Raw genomic sequence first — 22,869 nt, 5'->3', positions numbered from 1 at the left:
ATTTCTCCTGCCAATTTAAGTATAATTTTTTGGTGGTGGTGGGGGGGGGGGGGCTGGAGGGTTTTCTCAGCAGTTAAGAGCACTTGTTACTCTCACAGAGGACCCAGGTTCAATGGTAGCTCACAACCATCCTGTCTTCAGTTCCAGGGTATCTGACCTCTGCTGGCACCAGGAACACACACGCACATGGAATACATGCATATGCAGACAACACACACATATACATATAAACACAAATACATACATACACACACATATATAGTGTGTTTTGTCTGAATGCATATATGTGTATATGCATGTGCATGTATATTTATATACATGTATAGGTATATATAAATATGTACAAATACACATATATATAGGTATATATGTTTGTATATATTCTAAATATTTTGTATTCACTAATTTAAAAAAATAAAGGTCAATCATATAATCAACACATTCAAAAATTTGAAAAAATATGGCGTACAGAAACTATGAGTCACAGGAAGCTGGGCATAGATATTTGCAAAGGGATGACAGACACCAGAGGAGTAAGGTCACTAGCACAAAAGACAGCCAAACAGAAAGGAAGAAGCCAGAGAAGCTACAGGCTCTGTGCCCTCGAAGGTTCCCCTTTTTGGAAAGAGAGGCCAGGGCAGTCCCCAAAGTAGTTCTGCGCCACTCCACAGTGAATCACCATCCCCAGGCACAAGGTTCATACCGAGCTGGATGCAGACATAGGCCACTGTGAAGAATACCGCATAGAAGTTATGATAGTGTCGTCTATAAATACTTACCAGTATCAATAGCTTTAAATTATGGGTTGGCATTTGGGTTTATTAAGGAAGATCCTTCAGATGTATTAAAAATCTGTTTACCTTCAGTATTGATTTTTTGATAAATATATTATCCAGAGAGGCCCTGTGCAGCGATTTCTCTGGGAAAGCTGACATTTATTCAATGATATTTGCTTGACTGAATTAAGTAGCAATATATGCTCATCTATCTTTGCTATATCTGGGAAATTATCTTATCAAAGTTGAGCGAATATTTTAGAGAAATCTTAGGGTCTGGCATAATATAGTGCTGAGGGAAGGAGCTAGCTGTCTAAGACCTTGGAGTTATGCATTTATTCCTCAAAGCCGTTTATGCCAAAGTGTTACAATATCTTAGCCAACTGTTCGAATTTTGTATGATGGTATGTCTTTAAAGAACAAAAAAGATCTTCATTGCGTTTATGCATAAATGGCTTACACTTGGGACGGAGAAAACCCCCTAAGGGCAAGCGTGGCAGAGGCTGCCAGTTGGTGAGCAAATATTCTGCACTTCTCTCCAAAGTCACCAGCACTCAGCTAGTCTCTGTGAGGACCATTGCCACCGCCCTATTTTCACGACCCAGAAAGAGCCCAGAGGAACTTGTCACACAGATCCTCGGGCTTTTAAAACTCACATCCTATGTGAATGTCCCCCGAGGGAAGCCTTGGAAAACATATGTTGAAGGCATCGGAGCCATCTCAGCCTCAATGTCTGTGTGGAGAGCCCTTCACCCGCCCGGGACCACAGAAGAGATGGAAAGGAAGTTTCACAGGGTTAAGGCCCTGACAGTGTGAGATTCACTTACCACAGCATCATCTACAAATTTAACAAAATCCAAAGGGTTTTTGTGTTCGTGGAAAACCCAATCAGTCTTAAACTAAGGCTCTAGATGACCAGGTCTACTAAATTCAGACATGTCCCACTCTTCGAAATCATTCAACAGGTCCATAGTCATTTGTAGAATAACCACTGTATTTGCTCCTATGAAGATGGACAAAGAAAATGGCAATGTCTTGCATGACTTAGCTGGGAGAGGGACACATCTACAAATTGAGACTTATTACAGACGAAGTCTTCTACTAAAACATACATACACACACGACACATTTCCTTAAAAAGCAAATCCCTTGGTCACAATTCATTTTTCTCTTTCTTGTTTGGTCATTTCTTAAGCAAGCATATAGAGTAGGTTTTATTGTGATATTTCCACACATATCTACCATAGTGCCTTGTTCTTATCTATCCCACTCCCCACTCCCATCTATTCTTCTCTTTCCTTAGTCATTATGTATTTCTTAGAGAGGTTCTAGTACATGTGTGTACATGTATGCTTAACCAACTTTCTTTTCCAATACTCAAGTTTATACCTATTCCCATGAATTACCTTCTGTTCCCTTTCTTTTCTTTTCAGTTTTCTGGATACAAGTCCATTAGCACAGAAGGCACTGGGCTTAAGAACTAAAAATCAATCATCTTTCTAAGGTGAACGGCTCAGATAACAAGAATGGCCATAAATGCAGCAAATACCATGGCTCTAACAGGCTTTGTAACAATTCTTAATTTTGAAAGGTATTATTGAGCTTCTCAAAGAAAAAAATCTTAACCTTGAACATGCTTGAACTAAATATAAAGCAGTCAAGAGGGATAGAAAAACATTTACCTAAATCATAAAATCCTTTGGAGCTAGGGACCATCTTAAAATTCCTTTCCCTTTGTGTTAGCAGGGACACAGAGAGGAAAATGAAACAGACTCTCTACTCCTTATATTGACCTCAGAAATCTGTGATCAGAGTTTACCCTGTTGGTTGAAACCAGATCTGACCTCTGGGATTTACTCAGAACCAAACTGTGGGGAGGATGTGGCCTGTCCCTGACTCCCCTGGGATCTAAAGTCAGTCCTCCTTTAGCACTGAGGATTCTCTTTAAAAAAAAAAAAAGAGTGGTCTTATCTCCTGGACAAGATTACTAATGACAATGACCTTATGCACTGCAAAGCTAAATAAGAATTCTTCACAGGCCCAAACAGGCCACAGGCAGGAAGGGAAGGAAATGCAAGCCTCGCGTTCATTACCTCACTTGAGGGATCTGACCCAGCATCTGAACTGGAAGTTAAGCAAGACACCTGAGGTAGAGAACGTGGTCCCCAAAGAGTGAAGGATTGCATATCTCCATCTGCTGGGGGACTTAAGGAATTGCCAAGATTAGAAGGCATGGTTCTGCTGAGTGCTTATCAGAAGGGAACTGAAGATGGAAACCACCTCTCCTGGGAGACAGAGAAGTACCTGCCCAGCCCAACCACTGCAGGGCTTTTATTTCTCAAAGGTCAAAAGGCAATGGTCTGCTGTTTCTAGCTGTTGTTTGTTCGGGTGCCAGAATCAAAGGTATATGAACAAAAAGGGGCATTTCATGGCAATCTTTTGTCCTTAGTGAAGGTCACGCTTCAGGTGTGCCCGAGAAAGAAGCTCTTTGTCTTGGAGGGCCTAAAACCAGTGCCTGACTACAAGTAGGTATATCCAACACTATAACTTAAAAACTCAGTCGGTCACAAGAAAAGGAACAGATATGAACAGAAGACCGAATTATAGGATACAGAGAGGTAAATGGGGGTGGTAGGAAGATCTGAGGTAGGGGATATGTCTGAATTCATTGCATACCCCCATAAAAACTGCTGAGAATAAAATATATAAGGAAAGAGAGAACAATCTAGAAAGATCATGCACTTCTTTCTCCCCAAGCTCAAGCATGAACTATTTCAAGAGCTAGAGAAATCTATCCAAACCACCACCTCCTTGGGGGCTCCTTCCATAGCAATATTACCATAAACCTCTGACCGTGTTCACTGGCTACCCCTCTGAAATATTAGCAAATCCAATTAGACCTCAGATCTGTTCTCTGGAAATAAATCTGCTACCTTCTATAAGTGGGCTATTGATGGGGGGTGAGTGTCAAATTCACCTGAGGGGTTTGTTATTGATTCATCTGTAATTTCCATCAAGCACCATTCTCAAGTCTCTCTGAAACGTGGTTAGTCATCTTTATATCATTGTGTCACTATACATCTCAAAATAGAAGAAGCTGAAATGATTTTATCATGACAATATATATGACAGCTTGCAGTTAACAGTCTCAGAAGTGGCACTACCAAATGAATTTAGATGGGCTCAGTCATATATAGGTTTAAATAATTCACTTCCTCCAACCTTCTATTCCTTAGAAATCCTATACTCAATTTCAAATATATGAATATTAATCCCACTTTCCAATTGTTCTGGAGCGCAAGATTTCATAAACTCAACCTTCATAGAATTAATAACATCCACACATGGTTATGTTACCGTCTATAATGTTAGTCTGGGTGTATTATCTTATTTGATACTCTAGTGAAATGTGTATTTGTATAAAGGACTTCTCAGGAACAAGAATGAACTATTTATATTATCATTATTCAAAAAAGCAAATCAATTACCATCCCCGAGGGATATTCTTTTTTAATTTCTAGAAGTTCCCCTTCTTTTCCTCAAAGGCTTCTCTGAGCTGATAACTATAAATCGAAGTAGTGCTATCTGTCTCTCTCTTTATTTTAATTTTATGTGTTTGTTTGATTTTTTTGTGTTTCCTATTGTTTTCTATTGTTTTTATTGAGCTATACATTTTTCTTCAACTCCCCTCCTTTTCTCTTCCTCCCCTTCTACCCTCTCTTCCATGACCCTCCCAATTCATGCTCCCAATTTACTCAGGCGATCTTATCTTTTTCTCCTTCCTATGTAGATCCATGTATGTCCCTCTTAAGGTCCACTTTGTTGTCTACATTCTCTGGGGTTCTGGGGTTGTGCCTGTAGGCTGCTGTCTGTCTGTCTCTCCCTCCCTCCCTCCCTCTCTCCCTCCCTCCCTCCCTCTCTCCCTCCCTCCCTCTCTCCGTCCATAGTTTCTCTGTGGCTTTGGAGCCTGTCCTGGAACTAGCTCTTGTAGACCAGGCTGGCCTCGAACTCACAGAGATCTGCCTGCCTCTGCCTTCAGAGTGCTGGGATTAAAGGTGTGCGCCACCACCACCCAGCAAGTCCTATCTCTTTTTTTTGGGGGGGGGGGTTTCGAGACAGGGTTTCTCTGTGGCTTTGGAGCCTGTCCTGACACTAGCTCTGTAGACCAGGCTGGTCTCGAACTCACAGAGATCTGTCTGCCTCTGCCTCCGGAGTGCTGGGATAAAAGGCGTGCGCCACTTAAGAAAGCCTTTCACAGTGCTGCAGCTAGGTGTCCTTCAGAACCCCAAAAATTCCATAGATCCTCCCCAGGGACAACAAATAAAAACTATTTCCATAACAGAACACTTGACTGTTCTGTTTCCATTTTCCTTCCACCTGCTCAGTATTGCTCCGTGGCCAAAGGGAATGGCTGCCTTTTTTCCTGGTGTTCTCAGCTCCCCCAATCCCCACATAATTTTCATACATAATCCAAAAATGATCAGTAGGCATTACCCACAGTTCTTTAAATCTCTCAAAATATTCTCAGGATACAAAAGGCTTCCTGTCACCAAAGAGTCTGAAAATGATTTCACATTACTCTACCCCCCAACCCAAGACTCAGGGGCGTAATACAGCTGTAAGACCCAGTCATGACAAGCTCAACAGAGGCCTGAGTCTCAGTAGCTTTCTCTAAGACAATACCTGGTCGTAACAAAGACCACAAACTGAGACCACCCAGGCACCACCCAGAAACAAACCACCTAAAGGAAATTCCTAATGTTCCAACCACTGTAGATAGGATCACCTGCCAGCACACACACACACATCGCTTATTCACCAGGACACCCCTAGACAACTGTCAGCCAATCAGGTTATTCACCAGGACACCCTAGACAAATGTCAATCAGGATTGACTCCATCACCCCACACCCTGCTAATGTAACTTTTCTGGGTTTTGTCTTTAAATAATGCCCTCTAAAAGGGTGAGGTATTTCCTCTCACTGCACTGATGAGGTCCCTGCTGGCTTGTATCATGCACACAATAAACCTTGCTTTTGCATTTCGGTGAGTCGGTCTCCCTGGTACCCAACAGTCTATTTCCTCCCCAGGCACCAGCAGTCAGCCCAGTATGGAGGCTGGAGGAAAGGGATATTGTCTTCATCTGTTTCCTCTTGTTACTACAGAAATCACAGACCAGGTATTTCATAAAGAAATGCTCGTCCCTGTGACAGTGAAGGCTGGGGAGTCCAAGCAGGCACGACTGATGTCTGTGGACTTTGTGTCATGTCACAACATCGTAGATGCATCACACAATGACGGCAAGAGGCTATGTCCGCTTGGGGAACTGTTTGGATAAAGCCACCAACCCCTACATGGGGTCACACACTCAGGACTTCGTGGCACCTTAACCTCGCCAAGTTCCTCTAAACTCCATCAGCATCTGAAACTAGTAATCTGGTTCCAGCAAGAGTTTTAGAGGCAGCCAGCTTCCCTACCCAGCACTTACTCAGCACGAAAGATGCTCAATGCTATCACAATCACCAAGAAAGGAAGAAGCAAAGAAAACATGGCAGGCTTATCCTGGATCGACAAGCTTCCTTCACATCATCAGCCAAGGCAGATGTTTTCATGAACAAAATAGGCAACACAGTTGCACAATATTTCAGCGTGTCCAGAAGAGGGTGAAAGCAATTATCCCGCATCTACCAACTACCACAGGGCTAATCCACACTCAGCTGACCTCTTCCTATGGTTTACTAAAAGTTATCTACAGTTAGTCTCGTCCTTGACCGCCCCACACAAATTTTAGGGTTGTGGGAATCGATTCTGCTTAGCTGTGGCACACATAAGCCTACATGTTTAAAATTGCTTGCCTCAAAATAATTGAGAAACAGAATGGAAACAAAATACGGTGAATGCTTGTCAAAATTGGTATAAGTAGTATTGTCTAAATGGGCACTTCGTTTATAAACTCAAGCAACCTTTGTTTGATCAGTGTTAAGAGCCAATTAATCATAATAAATTGTGCCATAGACAAATGCTTTTTACCTTTTCAGATGAGCAAGGTCCAAGTTGACTGAAAGAAATTAACATTTCTTAAAGAATTATCTTTACTACCTTTTATGTGTGCAGTGTCGGTGAATGCCAGAAGAGGGCATCAGATCCCCGGCTGCTACAGTTATACTTGGTGGTGGGCTGAGCTACATGGGTGACTGGGAACTGAACTCTAGACCTCAGCAAGGGCAAGCAACCATGTTTTTAATCACTGAGGCATCTTTCCCACCCAGGAATTAACATTTCTGTCTGAACTGACTCATCTGGGTCAGGTAACAAATTTATCTGTCAATGGTGAAAAGACCCAGTGACCTACCAGCTTAAAGATACAAACTGTATCATTTTGTTTTCCAAATAACAAGCATTGATTGCCATGCTGAAAGGTCACTTGTCATCATCTCAGTTGTTGACCTACTGGCAAATTGCATCCTGTCTCTCCACAGTACTTCAGGAAGAAAGAGACCCTTTGTTTGTGGAAAATAATTAGGGAGACAACAGCAGTCTCACAAGGTGTGAGATCCCAGGATGGTTCCTAAATTCAACAGAGAAGCAAAGAGCAAACAAACACCCTGAGAAGAAATGAAAAGACAGGGATTTTATAATTACCCAGACCACTACCAGAAGCCCCTTTGTCTATAATTAAAAGCCTGGGACCAAACAACCTATAGCTTCAAGTCTGTCAGTAAGGATTTCAGCACTGTGCCCATTCTCTCCAATCAACAGTGTAGAAAAGATAGACCTTTCAAGTTAAGATGAATAAGACAACGCAATGAAAAATAACACCGGGCTGGAGAGAGATGGTTCACTCAGATCCGAGTTTGGATCCCCAGCACCCATGTAGAAGCCAGGGAATGATGTCATCCATCTGTAATCCCAGCAACAGGGATACCGAGGAAGAAAAGTCCCCCAGGATTGCTGGTCAGTGAAATCACTGAGCTCCAGGCTCAGTAAGAGACTCTCTCAAAAAAAAAAAAAAAACAAGGTGGAGAACTGGCTAAGGGAGACACCTAACATCAACTTCATGTCTTTACATAAACCCACACACATGTGCACATGCAGTTCCTCCACTCCTCACGAACACATGCACAACACACACTCGCACAGCGACAGCCAACAGTCCTATACTGGAAAATCAAAGCACACGACTAAGGACCAATCACTTGAAACCCAAATTTCACTGACATCATCCTAAAGGCGCCGCTCACCATCTTAATATGCTACCCCAGGTAGCTGACACAGACGTTTGCTGCAGCACACTCAGTGGTTCGAGTCTGTCCACCCACCAGATCGAGGCCCTATGATTGTCCGGCAGACAACTAATTCAAGAGACATATTTATTTCTCTTTCCGCCACTTAAGCTTCGAATTACTGCATTCAAATATAATTTGTCACAACTGCAGATAAAGTATCGGGTAACTAGGCATTAAAGTCCACTTATTTAAAATAATGATCTGCAGAATCACATGTTAGAGTTTGCTAGGAAATAGACGGAAACTTTCCTATCCTTGGTCTCTTGCTATGAAGAGGACATAAACACAAATTCAGAAACAAAACTTACTAACCCCCCTTTTACACACCTCTTAACCGTGCCATTCAGCCATGGAGATATCTACCCACGGGACACAGAGTTACACTTGCTACGTCCACTGCGGCCCAAGACCACACCATGAAGGACTTGGCCTAGTTTAGAAAGTCCTAGAATTATACGCCTGAAATTAGTTGCCCCAAACTGGTGTTACATAAACCCCTGGGCTCCAAAGAGCCTCTCCAGCAAGGACCAAGAACCATCACAGTAGGCTGAGAGTGGAAAGCCAGGGCTCCGTCTGCATTGTATGAAATGGAAGTATTTTCTGCGCAATTTGACAGCGTTTGCCTAAGTGTATCAGTGGGGAAAAATCGGGTCGCCATGGCACACTCTCAATCCATCCCAGCCACGTGTTCTTTTCTTCCCCGCATCTGCGCTGCAAATTTTGCTTACCTCAGGAGTTCAAAAGAGCTGAAGAGTGATGACACTTATCTATACTTCACCTAGCTCTAATAATTGCTAAGATGTTCGTATTTGCATGTCTGCTGTACACATACACATGCACACCTTTTCGCTTATTTTCTATCTGCAGACATCAATACTTCTGATCCTTTAACATTTTGGCATAAAGTTCCCCAAAATCAAGGAAATCTTGCATATTCACATGCTTCTCCAGTATCTGTTTACCAATCATAGCTCCTTATGACATCGCCGCTGCACTCACTGCAATCTGAGTTCAGGCAGGGGCAGTGCCTCTGCAGTTACGGCACTTGCTCTACCTTCCTGACAACGTGAGCTCAGATCCCGGGGACCCAGTGGTCAATGTGTCGCCTGTTAGCGGAGGAGACTTTCTGTGAGAGGCCACCACCCACCCCAGCATCTACAGCAGCCTACAGGAGTAACCCTGCCTAACCAGGCAGAGAGACAGGACCGATGCCCGACACATCTGCATGCACTGTGCATGCATGTAGACATGCATATCTACACACGTACCACACACATAATCAAAACATCTTGTTTCTCTTTCTATAGGGACTCAGCATTTTCTCAGCTGGCTGGGGAGATGGTATACATGAAGACCTGGGTTCAGATCCCAGCACTCACTGACCGCACCGATGTGGGTCCCAGGGACTTGATGGCCAGCCCGTCTAGCCAATGGTGAGGTTCAGATTTAGTGACGAACTCAAAAAGGGGGCGTGTGTGGGGGTGAGGAGGATACTAGAACAAACCTGTTTTCACTCTCTGGCTTTCACATGCACACTAATGGGTATGCACCCCCCCCATGCACTCAAGAAATGCTCCTTTGCACACACACACACCTATGTGCACACACATGTTTTTTCCTGAGGCCCCCATTTCTTCTCCTCAAGATGCAAGACTGCAGCTCTGAGGCAGGCTGAGCATGTTTGTGTTCTGTCTCAATGCCCCCTTTCTTTGTCCAGGACTTTCTCTGTGTAATGCTCCAGCCCCAATCATGTGTCCGGGACCGTCCTGGCAGACACGGCCCTTTTTCTCAACGCCTAGCCTCTGGCAGACAGCAGCCATGTTAGGCTCAGGGCAGCTAAATGGTCACATCACTCCCTCAGTACTGGGCCACCTGGGTACAGGCCAGTCACTACAGACTTGGTACCTGGTGCTTTACGCACAATGTGGAGGAGCGAGCCTCACTGTGCACTGATTTAAAGTTGAGAATAAACCAAACCTAGCATTTCTCATTTAAAGGCTTTTAACGCTTTTATAACCTAGGGCATGGGAAGTCCTGAAGACACTTCCGAGGGACTGTGAAATGACCTCTGACACAGGCAGCAGAATGTGAGACTCGAGCCTCAGGCCACCCGGTATGTCCAAGGCAACCCTTGCTTTGGCTGTGTGAGGACTTTCCAAGACTGGGCTCTACCCATGCAGAGCAAGTCCCTCCCACCCCAAGCCTGTCTGACCATGCATGTGTATTCACAGAGAACCTGCTACGGACAACTAACTTTTCTAGGTCTTGAGGCACGCACCTAGGCCCCAGGCTTTCACGTCTCCAGGACATGGTTTTGCAATTTGCTCAACCCCCAGTTCGTGCTGTTTGTCAGGAATCTGCTCTGAAGATGAGGGTGCTGATCCTGGGTCAGTCCTGTTCCCCAAAACTTACGGACCAAGCAGGTTCTACATTTGTATAAGCTGGTCACACTCGGCATCAGCCTTTTCCTGTGGAGTACAGTTGTGAGGCGGAGAGGATCCTGACTATCCAAATTCTCAGTGTGCTGTCTGGTCCTCGTTTCTCTAATTCTCTCATTCCTCAGATGCTAAGCCAGTTGCATTGACAGCATCTGCCACATTTGACTTCTCTGTTTATTCTATTACTTGGCCTCACATCTCTTGAATAGTATCATCGTGTGTGATTTTATAGGAAATTAGACAAGAAGTAAAACCGTTATGGTGTATATTTATACACACAGACTGAGTTGGATACTTCTCAGTAAATATGTTGAAAGGGCCTAACTACTATTCGTATGTCTTCTATGTTTCTGAGTAGTCAAGACAGGAATTTAGAGGAAATTTAAAGGAAAAGACCCATTGATTGCTAAGACCGGCGTAAGTGGTCAGAGACAACAGAATGGCGCCCACTGGCCCTGATGAAACAGTTAACAGCCACAGCTGGAGCAGTGCCGGAAAGAGTGTCCGTCTTACTCTCCAAAGCTTCTGCATAGAGAACCACCCAAAGCACCACACAGAAGGACACTGCCTGAGCTGCTTTCCCCATGGCAACCTAAGGGAGAAAGGCTTTACAGTGGTTCCCAGAGTTCCAAGGGGCAAGTTCCAGACATGAGTACATATCCTGGAATAACGGCAGAAATCAGGAAGATAAAATCAAGCCATTGCTGGGGTGGAGGAAGAGAACCGTAGGGTACCAGGAATCTATGGGGGAAATGAGAAAAATGGAGGGAGGCTCCAACTAGGGATGATGCGGGAGGGGGTGAATTCAGAAGAGGGAGGGTGAAAAAAATAGTAAGGAGACATGGAAAAGTTAGAAGAAACTATTAGCTATTTAAAATATCTATAATAAAGATAAGTCAGCCATAAACATATATATATTAGGTTATCTGTTCCCATCTAGGCTAACAATGCTCCCTTCAAGAGTCAAACACCATCTACAAAATCCTAACACCAGGCATGAAAAGTCCTCTTTTACATTGCTAGTCAGGGCTGTCCAAGAGACTCCCAAAACATTACAAACTACGGCTATTGGTCATGGTTGCCCCCAGAAATAGAAGGTAAGTCCCTAGTAAGACAACAGGCACTTCAGACACAGGTGCCAGAGGCTATTTCTACTAGAACTGATTTGAAATCCTGCTCCCTGTGGTCTTTCTTAATATGAAGAGACTCCATGCAAGTTCCAAAAGAGGGAACAACCAACAGCCCTACCCGGATATGATAACTATGAACCACAATACTAGCTAGCATGACATGCATATCTTGACGGTAACCAGCAACTAACTGGATTTAAAACCTGTTCAACAGGAGGGAAACAGTGCCTGGTACTGGAAACCTAACGGATTACTCAGGGCTAGTGATGCCATGGTGGAGGAGAAACTACCTTTACTAAGCCAGTATCATCCTGAACTACCTACTCAAGGTTTGTTCTCATACCTACAAATAAATACAGTCCTCACCCCTCATCAAGGAGACTTCTCTTTGAATTAGAAGAAGACCAATACAGAAAACCAAAAACCAATCAAAATGCAGAGTTGAGGTGCCTCATCCCAAGGATACATCGACAAAAGGACCCCTGCATCCAAGGCTCAAGGATCATGCAGGAAGAGAGGCGGAAAGACTGTAAGAGCCAAAGGAACCGGTAATTTACTGTGACTAGGTCTCTTCCAGGAGTGTCAGAAGCTACACTGCTGTGTGATGTTTTACTCTTTTCTCTTTTTGAGGGGTTCACCACCCAGCTCCCAAATAAATCACACACGGATGCTTATTCTTAATTACAAATGCCCGACCTTAGCTTGGCTTGTTTCTTGCCAGATTTTCTTACCTTAGATTATCCTGACTGCCTTCTGCCTCTGGACGACTGTCTTTATTTCTGTATACTCTTCTTTACTTCTTTCTTGTGGCTTGCTGTGTAGCTGGGTGCCTGGCCCCTGCCATCCTCCTCTCCTTGTTCTCTTGTTCCCCTTCTTCCTTGTTTCTCCTTCCATTTATACTTTGTGTCTTCCAGCCCCACCTGTCTCTTGCTCCTCCCTTGCTATTGGCCATTCAGCTCTTTGTTAAACCATCAGGTGTTTTAGACAGGCAAAGACCCACAGGTTCACAGAACTAAACAAATGCAGCATAAACAAGTCACACATCTTACAATAATCATCCCCAACACTACACCCAGAAAGTCTCACCCATGTCACTACCTAAGCATGAGATAAACGAGGACAATAGACATGCTATGGTGGATGGGGTGAAGACTATAAGGCTTCAACCCTACACACAGGCAGCAAAAGAATTCTGAGAGTCAGAGAAGTAATGGTCTTTTCCAGGGAAGAGAACACTAATTAGTTTTCCAATACCAAGTGATCAGTCCACAAACACACACAACATTATCCAGACTGAGAAGACTATACTTATGCATTTAGGAATACACACACACACACACACACACACACACACACACTCATTACCAGCACCAACACCCATATATACTTATGCATTTATAAACACACACACATTATCAGCACCAACAACCACACACACTATGTATTTATACAAACACACATTACCAGCACCAACTCCCATATATACTTATTTATACACACACTCATACATATGCACACACATTATCAGCACCAACACCCACATATACTTATGTATTTACACACACACACACACACATCACCACCACCCACATATACTCTCTCTCTCTCACACACACACACACACACACATCACCTCCACCAACACCACCAGCAGCAGCACTAGGACCACCCAACAACAACAATAATTAGTGAAAAAAGAGGTCAAGAATTTGAAAGAGAACTAGCCCCTCCTCCTATGTGAATAGGTTTGGAGGAAGGAAAGGGAAGGAAGAAATGATAAAATACGATATTAAAAAAATAAAAGAAATGATTTTTTAAATGGTCAAAATGGTTAATTTGGTGCCTTTTATATTTTATCATAATTTTTAGTTGGGCATAAATCCAAATCATGCATAATTGAAGAACTAAGCAACTCTTATTTCTCCTCTAATTAATGAGAAATATGAGCCACCGCCTGCAGGCATATCCAGAAACCTCATCTAGCCTGAGCTGTTCGAGTTAGACACACCTCCTCCCACAGCCAGTAGGGCTGTCATGGAGGGACCACTATCACACCACATGGAAATGAGGCTCACAGAACCAGGAGGTCCCCACAGGTCCCCGATCTCAACTGCCTGATTGTGTTCACTGTCATCTCTAACTGCTCCTTTAGATTCTGTTAACTCAGAAACAGCTGACAGGATATGGCCCTGGTCCCTGCACCTCACTGCTCACACTTCACAGAGGAAACCCATCCTAATTCCCTCCTGGGGAGGACTCCATGAGGGAGGAAGAATGTCTTTGGAAGCCACAGGAAGGAAGACATAAATGGGACAGTCAAGGACAAACAAAACCTTTTTCATGTCTTTAGTGAAGTGACCAAAATATCCAGACCCAACTAAAATAATCCCAAATCCAAGGCCCACACAATCACATGTTTTATGATAAAGTTAAAACCGAAAACACAGTCTGTGGGTGATGAAGTATTTACCCCAACTCTTACTACCACGCTAACAAAGCGTCACTATTCTCAAAGACCTCTTTAAGACCTTTAAGATCTATTAAAAAAGCTCGCAAGCATATTTGAGTTCTATTCTTCGCTTTGTGCCATTTACAAAAGACAGCAGGAAGTTGGCATTAGCTAGTTTAGGGCAAGCAAAGCGATGCAGTCGTACTAAACTCAGGGAGAAGGAGGGCAGTGGGGAGGGCAGAGAGAGTTCTTTCTGAACACTGTCTGTCTGTGGTATGTTGAACCCACGAACATGGAGCCCAAAGATACGGCAGGCTGATCGTATTACATGAGGACATTATAAAACCAAGAGCATACGAACTTACAGTAGAGTCTTATGAAGAGACAGAGCAGTGGCCAGTCCTTGCAGGGTGTGCAGGCGGCCCCCTAGAAGGCAGCCTTCATGACCATTCATTCAAAGGTGCTAGCAATGCCACCGAGATTGAACACCAACAACCTCACAGCATACTTGCCCTTACAAGGTCATCCAAGGACAGTCAGAAAAGCAAAACTGAAGGCTGTTCTTCCCAAAGGCTCTACTTCTCAGAACTCCTGCTTCCTGGGGTGAAAAGCACGGACACTGCCAGCCAGTCTCTTGGGGCCACCCCAAGGGTCAATGGCACAGAGCTAGGAGGACACACATGTCAACTGCTAGTATCATCTTTCCGTCTGAGCTAATGCTGTCTCGGAGACAGGCTGATCAGTGAACACAGTCACTCACCTGTGATTCAGACCCTCTTCTCCCTTTCCTGTCATCTGTTCTGTTTTGTTTAAGGGGCCAAACGTACAAGAAAGCTGAGCCCAGCCTCCCAGCCTCCTACTGCTGAGTGCTACGTTGGATGAACTGAATGTGACATCAGCATTTAAATATTTACCACCTCACGGCTAGACAAGAGCAAACACACTTTACAGCATCTGACCTTTGACCCGTCTAGACCATAAGGAAACTCTGGGAGAACATCTCTCACACAAGAAGGATTCCTGGGCATCAGCAACAATGCCCGGCACGTGGCAGGTGTTCAGTCAACACTGTATAGAGGGGCAGCTGATTCAAGAATCAATGAGACAACTAAACAAACGTTTGAATATTTTCTGACAAAAAAAAAATATTTCTATCTGTTGTCCACACCGTGACTTAAGAGGAAAGTTGGCCTTTCCAAGACCACAGCTGTTCTCTTCTTTACTCCCAGAACACCACAGGGGGCTCAGAGTGCAAAGAAACAGGGAGGCCATCCCCAGCACGAGCAAAACATGCCTGATAAGTGCGCCCAAAGATAAGTGCGCCCAAAGAGAAAACGTCAATTACCCTGCCAGCCTGCCATCCTCCCCAATGCGCAGCTGATGCTAAACACACACACACACACACATGGCCATTTTTCCATTTTCTGGGTCATGGCACCAAGAGTGTCTATCGCTGCTCTGCCAGGCACTCTGTCTCCCGCCTTCAGTTGGACACCGTGGCCAGGAATTAGTCCTTAGTCACTGGACCTCCCTGCAGAGAAGTCACAATATCACCCCAAACATGTAAAGCTAAGACAAGGATGGAAAGCCATGCTCACAGGGAAGCAGGAGTGGGGCTACCTACCCCTGAAATAGGGTCCAAGTTTATTTCATAATATGCTTTTAGAAATATAGTATCTTAAACGTGTGTGTGTGTGTGCGCGCGTGTGCGTGCGTGCGTGCGTGCTCGCACACATGTGCTTGCTTCTGAGTTTTGATTGCATGCATCAGTGAAGGTCAAAAGTGAGTATCAGATCCACCCTCTGGAGCTTGAGGGATAGGCAGCTGTGAATACTACCAAAAGGTGCTGGAGACAAAACCCAGGTCCTCTGCAAGGGTAGCACATGCTGTTAACCACTGAGTCATCTCTTAAGTGTCTTCAATGTCAATCTTAAAGACTAGCCTCATAGTACAGGCCTCCTGAGGATGCTGAGGCAGGAGGATCACAAGTTCACATGTAAAGATCACACTTTACATGGAGCTGCAGAGTGAGTTCAAGGTCAGCTGGAATAGTTTACTGAGACCTAGTTTCAAAACAAAAGGAAAAAACTTGTGCGAAATATAGCTCATGGGTAGAACATTTGCCTAGCATGAGTAAGACCTGAAGTTCACTCCCCAGTACTGCAAAAAAAAAAAGTACTGAAATTAAGTAAGTATCCACCATTTAGAACTAGAGTACTAAGTATCATACAGGAGCAAAATGCAGAAAAAACATGAAACACTGTCCTGCAGGTACATGGTAGGTGGTCATGAAACACTTAGAGCGATTGCCTGTGTGACACTCACAGGACATGATGTGATCTGTCAGGGGCTCAGGGTGTAACTCAGTGGTAGATGGAACACTTGCCTAACATGCAAGTGTCCCTGGTTCCCATCTTTAGTGTCATTCAAGCACACAGAGAGGTACAGACTTCATCAAATGAGAAGACAGACATGACATCAGCCATGCCTGTGCTTGCATGGACACATCTACCTGGTCTAGCTCTCACCCACCTCAGCTTTTCTGAAAATCAATGAAAACCTGGGGAGATGTCAGAGAAAGACTCAAAGGATTTCAGGGCAAGAATACTGCTTGGGGAGGAACAATGCAGCAAGGACAAAGTCATGTTCTTATCTGTCAATCACAGCTAAAACAGGCTCTGGAGAGGAGCAAACCAGCTAAGAGTAGCCCACTAACTCCAGAAGCAGTATAGAAAGGCAGGCACACTTGAGAAAAGGGGAAAGGCAGCAAAGGAGAAAGTGATCTGGGAACCCAAACAAGACTTGTGAAGATTTGGAAGCCTGGCAAAGCCACAGTGTTAAGGACATTGGGATTCTTGACTTGAAATGATAAAGAATTAAATGTGAGAAGGAGAGGAAAGTCCGGGGTGGGCATCATAATTGATAAAACTTATTAAGAACAACATTAGATTCTGTCTCACGCTTTGAAGCTGCCTTTATGAGATTACCTGCAAATTCTAATTACCGCTGCATGTAGGCACATTAATGAAAAGTTTTATATTCATGAACAAGTACAAAAATGTGTTTTATCTGAAGCCCAAATCTCAATCATATGTTTTGAGCAGTTTGAATACTAAATGGTACATTCATCAGCCCATTTTCAATAATGAATCTGCAAATCTAAACTTTAAAAGGATTGCCAAGGTCACAGCCTGAAAAGAGGGCCCCCACGAAAGAGGCTCTGCTGTGATTAGATCCATCATTATCTTTCTACTCTGCCTTCAAAAAAAAAAAAGTCTCGCTGATCCTCAGTAAGGTATTTCTAGTTAGCATGAAATTCACTCGCCACTCCTCTGCAGAGGCAGAAAGAAAACAACACACCCATGCCCCTTCCGAATGCTCCCAAGATCCTCATTTCCCGGGGACACAAGAGCCCCTCGGCCTGAGGCTGAGAAAGGAGGTTCCCTTCAAGGCCTGGAATGTGTGGGAGGTGGAAATCATGCTATTTGTATTCTACAACTAGAATCCCACCCTCGACACGTGTTTGCTAGAACAGACATCCAACCGTTCCCTATATCTGCTGCTAGAGAAAGGGTCACCTGCTTGGACAATGTCAACTAATCAGCTAACGCATGCCCAATGCTTCAGAGGGCAAACCACAACTAGTCTTTCCTGGAAGAGATGCAAGGTTAAATTCCTGAAATCAGCCCTCTTACTTACACTACCCTTCCCCGGCTACTCAGCCACTGAGCACAGCACACAAAGAACAACGTGCGTTGGCCTTCAACTGATACCCAGTAGACGGCGTTCCTGGATTATGAACTCTCTCCAGATGCCCCTATTTCCGAAAGAAGACTGAGCAGCGAGAGCAAACCTGAAGGCATCCACGGATCAGATGTCGGCTTGGTCAAGGTGTTCACCTGTTCCCAGTTGAAGTCGTCATCGTCCGCTTGACTATACCCGCACGTGCTGTACGGCTCGTCAAAGAGACAGCCACCTAGGGCGGGAGAAAGAGAGGCGACGTCAGTCACAGCCAGGAGTCTGAACTGATCTGAGATGCACCAGGAAGACATCAAGCTAAGTCTGATTTGACAATTTTGCTTGGGACCCGTGGATCTGACCCCTTTCATAATCTTGCCAAATACTCCTGAGTATTAACCATGCTTTAGCAATACAGACGCATCCATTACTCTCTAAAAGGGACCGAATACTGGTAGAAGATACCGAAATACACAAATCTAAAATTCACATTTTCTGGCTGAATACTAAACTAAGAAAATCCATCTCGCATTCAAAACTTGAAAAGAACTCCCTCGAGTACTCAACATGTTTTCAATAGAGAATTACAGTTTGTTCAAAAATATTAAAGAGAGAAATGTTTTCACTAAAACACTGGCTTCACAATAGAGGACCAGGCATACCACAAATGAGGAGCATGGTCTGCCAAGTATTTTTCAAAATACCCTTCCTATGCAGAAGCAAGTTTCAGCTTATGGTCTAAGAAATGGGAGGTCTCACGACCAAAGTAGATTATGAAGTCACTTTTATACTCCACACAAGTCTTAGTGGCAGAAATTTCAAGACTACACATGTGGCAAACATCTGCTTAGTTTGGTTTCAATGAATGAAGCTATCTAAATAAAAAAAAAATAGAAACTGCAGTATACATATGCTCAGCTGCATCAGGACCAATGCCGATGACCTTCAGTCCCACCCTACAGGCTCTTAGAGGTCCGCTATGTTGAACTGCTTACAGTCTTCGTCCAAACTATTCACAGGGGGACAGTGAATAATGAATGACACTGAGCACAGCAACGATTATAAAAATCCTGCCACCCACTAAGTAATAAATAGTACATATTACATAACTGGTTCCATAATAAGTAAATCCTATTAATTCCAAATATTAATTATAATTGCTGGCAGTTGGTACAAAGTGACGATTCATGACAAGGAGATACAATTTTAGGACTATTATTGTACTATACCTGCCAGGTACACCCTAGATGCAGAAGGCAAGGAAAACAGCAATTATAAACTAGAGAGAAAATGGAAATTTAGGTCACCTGACCTAACTTTTACCCCCAAACCTAAAGTGGTCCTATGTCATCTTCAACAGTCAGGTAACCTCTGAAGACATGAGAAACTGAACATCATGTATATAGAAAATCCCCAGAACATTCTTAGTTCCTGGCTCCACTCTGCCTCCTGAAATGTGCACCCATTTATCTCCCCTTCACCCCCACAAGGCAACAGTTGAACACGTAGCTCCTGCACAGGAGAACTGACTGTGTGAAAGCAGCTGTCATGTTCCAGGTCTTAGCTTTCCCAGGCAGTACGTGCTCTGCCCTCCCCAGTTCCTCCTGTGAGCTTTGCAGACCTGTCGCCGCCCTGGCAGATGTTCTCTGAACACTTGTCCCGAAGAATGGCACCCTGTGCTGCAGCCTGAACCCACAGGACTCCTGCCCTTGACCGTAACAACAGCTTGGGCAAGGGCACCGGTCCATCCTAAGGTGAAAAATCTGTGTCTTTCCACACCTGCCATCAGATGTTTTTGCTTTTGTGAGGGGTGTGTGTGTGTGTGTATGTGCATGTGCGCGTGTGTGTAATCTCTGAATTCACAGGACTGCCCACTTATCTTTCCTAAATCCACTTTCTTTTCAGCGCAACACTCGAGAGTGTGGACAGCCTTGACAGTCCCGACCCCATCACTTGGGATTTAGTTATCCTGCCTAGCTTCGCATTACAGAATTATCATAATTATTACTCACAGAATCCAAAATGCTCTTGGGTTTGAAACTCTTTGCTCACTTGCAGAGTTCAACAAGCTCAGATACTTCACACCGAGTTTCAAGTGGTAATGGGTCAAGATCAAAATGCCAGAGCACAATAAAAAATGTAAAAATCATCATCAGGCCATATGTGCAATGGTCAAGATCAAAATGCCAGAGCACAATAAAAATGCAAAATTCATCAGGCCATGTGTACAGGCCTATAAGGAACCAATGAATTGTGTTTAGAGCCCAGTCACAGACCCCAGATATACACCCAAGGGTTTCCAAAGCCTCACCTAAACCCAAACCATTTCTGGTCCCTAGCATTTTGGAAAAGGGCTACTCCATCTACATCAGTAGACAGAATGAGTACTCTGTCCAATCTGCCTGCGTGCACTGGAAAATGTCACACTGGAGGGATTCAAGAAACCCCAGGTTGTCCCAGACAGCTTCTCTCTTGGGCACATCTTAGTCGTTGGCAGCTCGAGGCACAAGGGTCAAATCAGTCACTGTCCTCTGGAACACTTTCAGTTCTTATAGTCCTAACTACCCATCCCCTGGGAACGGAACACAAAGCTCATTCTCAAAGGGACAGAATTAAACTCAAAGTTCAGTCTGACAGCCGAAGACGGTGAATGTGTTCCCCTCTCTGAGTTTTAAGAAGTTCTGAGGAAAAGTGGATCTGTCCAGCACCCGATGCAAATGTCATTGAGGTGTTCAAAGACTATGTGTTTCTTGGTTACAAGTTATAGTTGTGACATGGAGAACAGTTTCAGCCTGAAGGAAACCAAACAGCAGTGGCACAAATAAGAGTAAAGAAAAGGAAGCCAGCATCCATGGTGATGTAAAGGGATGCTGCCTTGAGAAAACCCAGATGCCATGTTGACCATCTCTTTGATGACAGTCTTAAATAGCAGGGACAAGAGGAGTGTGCATGACACACCAGGAGGAGTGTGCACAACACACCAGGAGGCTGGTTTAGGATCTCATCTTCTAACCCGATGCTGAGGTGGATGGATACAGGAGACGGGGAAGCAGGAAGATCACGGTGATGTCAGCATGAGGAGAGAGGTACCCAGTCACAGTGCGGCTCTGGTCAGGTGAAAGGAAGCGTCAAGGGAAAACACATCTCCTTCTGAGATGATGCCTGACAGCCAAACCCCTTAAAGACAGGATCCTCTGGGCACTTCCTGTTGCCTAAAGACATGTCACCCCGCATACCACTCTTTGTGAGACCCTGCGACAGCAAAGATGATTTCTTGAAATTGAATAGGAAAAGGGAAATGATGTCAGAACCGAAGTAAACAAGTCTCAGTTCTCAGAAGGCTGAGATGAGAAGGTTACAAGGGAAAAGTCAACTTGGTATGCATAGCAAGTCTGAGGTCAGCCTTGGGAGAGGGGAGAGGAGAGGTGGAGGGGAGGGAAGGGGAGGGGAGGAGAGAGGAAAGGCAACCAATTACAGAGAGAACAATTAAATTTTTGGTCCTAATTCAGTTTTTTACTGATGCAAAAAACCCAAAAACCAACCAACCAAACACAACAAAAAAAAAACCAAGCCACAGGGTCAAGCCCCCAGATTTTCTGTTTGGCTTTTTTTTTGGGGGGGGGGGTTGGGGAGTTGTTTGATTGTTTTGTTTTTCATGAATTCAGCAGAGTGAAAGAAGAGGTATCTTGAGTCTGGAGGGATGACTGAGCCTTTAAGATCACGCACTGCTCTTCCAGAAACCCTGCGCCCTCATCCCAGCACCCATACAAGACAGCTCACAGTCAACCATAACTCTAGGTCCGAGACTTCTTGATTCAGAGCCTTCTTCAGCTTCTGTGGAACCTGCTTTCCTGTGCACACACCCATACCACACAAACACACACACACACACACACACACACACACACACACACACACCTACCTTAAAAATAAAAACAACTGGCATCTGAAAGCCAGGAAAAAGAGGAACTGACTGGAGAGCAATATTCTACCTGCCCTGCAGCCAACACAGCATTCACTGCAGCGGGAACACAACAAGCACCTTAGCATTTAAAGACTAAGAATGGGAAATGAAGGCTGGGGAGTGGCGCAGAGGTTAATAGCATTTGTGGCCCTTGCAGAGGGCCTGAGTTTGATTCCCAGCACTCTTAGAACTGTCTGTAAGTCCAGTTCCTGGGCATCTGATGCCCTCTTCTGGCTTCTGCAGGTACTTCACACATGTGGTGCACAGCCATACATGTGGGCAAAACACTTATGCAAATAAAATCCTACAAAAGGTAAATTTTAGCTTGTCATACTGTCACACGCCTTTAATACCAGAATTTGGGAGACAGGGGAAAGGGAATCTTTAGGTTTGAGGCCACCCACCCTACAGAGTAAATTACAGACAGCCTGGGCTACACAGAGAAATTCTGTCTCAAAAAATCAAAAAGTGTGTATGTATGTGTGTGTGGGGGGGGGTGGATTCAATACATTCCCTCAAATTCAGTACAGAATTGGTCTCCAATAATTTTATCAGAAAATTTAAAAAAATAAATATAAAGGAATATCTCTTCAAGCAATGAAAACTACCTTAATTCAACCCCTAACACCACTGAGCCTGACTCAGGAAGACCTCAAGATTAGGCAGCGGCAAACTTGACCATGTGGCTCGCTATCTTTACCCTTTTTATTAGGGCTGAAAACTAGAAGCCGGCGAAATGTTAATGAACTCTCTACAAATTGTGGCTCTCCAACATTCTTTAGCTCTGGCAATAATTAGATAGCAAGCCTAGTTGCCTATAAAGGTCACTCATGATTTATAAAAATAAAACACTGCCATTTGCATACCGGAGGGACTTTATCTCACCTCTTTCTCTGGGGTAGCACAAATGGCCCATTTTGCCAACAGTAATATGAAATAATTACCCTATAAGGTATAAAGAAGGTGGCCAACTCGTACTCCAAAGAGAAATTCAGAAGGTTTCAAATCCATCTGCATAGTCGGACCTGTACAGACAACAGGGCCAAAACAAACTGATGGGGTTGTAGCCAGAGGCATTTCTGGAGGGC

General features: G+C 44.2%; 1 protein-coding gene across 9 annotated transcripts in view; it reads right to left on the bottom strand.

The window, feature by feature from the left end:
- The window catches only part of LOC121442760 (receptor-type tyrosine-protein phosphatase mu), a 695,160-nt gene that overhangs the window by 514,844 nt on the left and 157,447 nt on the right, over nt 1–22,869 (bottom strand). For all 9 annotated transcript variants that reach the window (XM_041644372.1, XM_041644376.1, XM_041644373.1 and 6 more), the window contains exon 2: nt 17,933–18,055. In XM_041644372.1, the coding sequence (XP_041500306.1) occupies nt 17,933–18,055 (123 nt within the window). The remainder of the gene's footprint in view (nt 1–17,932; nt 18,056–22,869) is intronic.

The sequence above is a fragment of the Microtus oregoni genome, unplaced genomic scaffold (assembly GCF_018167655.1).
Source record: "Microtus oregoni isolate MIOR12 unplaced genomic scaffold, Mior012 000095F_ref0000231, whole genome shotgun sequence".
Classification (NCBI taxonomy): domain Eukaryota; kingdom Metazoa; phylum Chordata; class Mammalia; order Rodentia; family Cricetidae; genus Microtus; species Microtus oregoni.
This window is presented reverse-complemented; position numbering and strand designations above follow the sequence as displayed.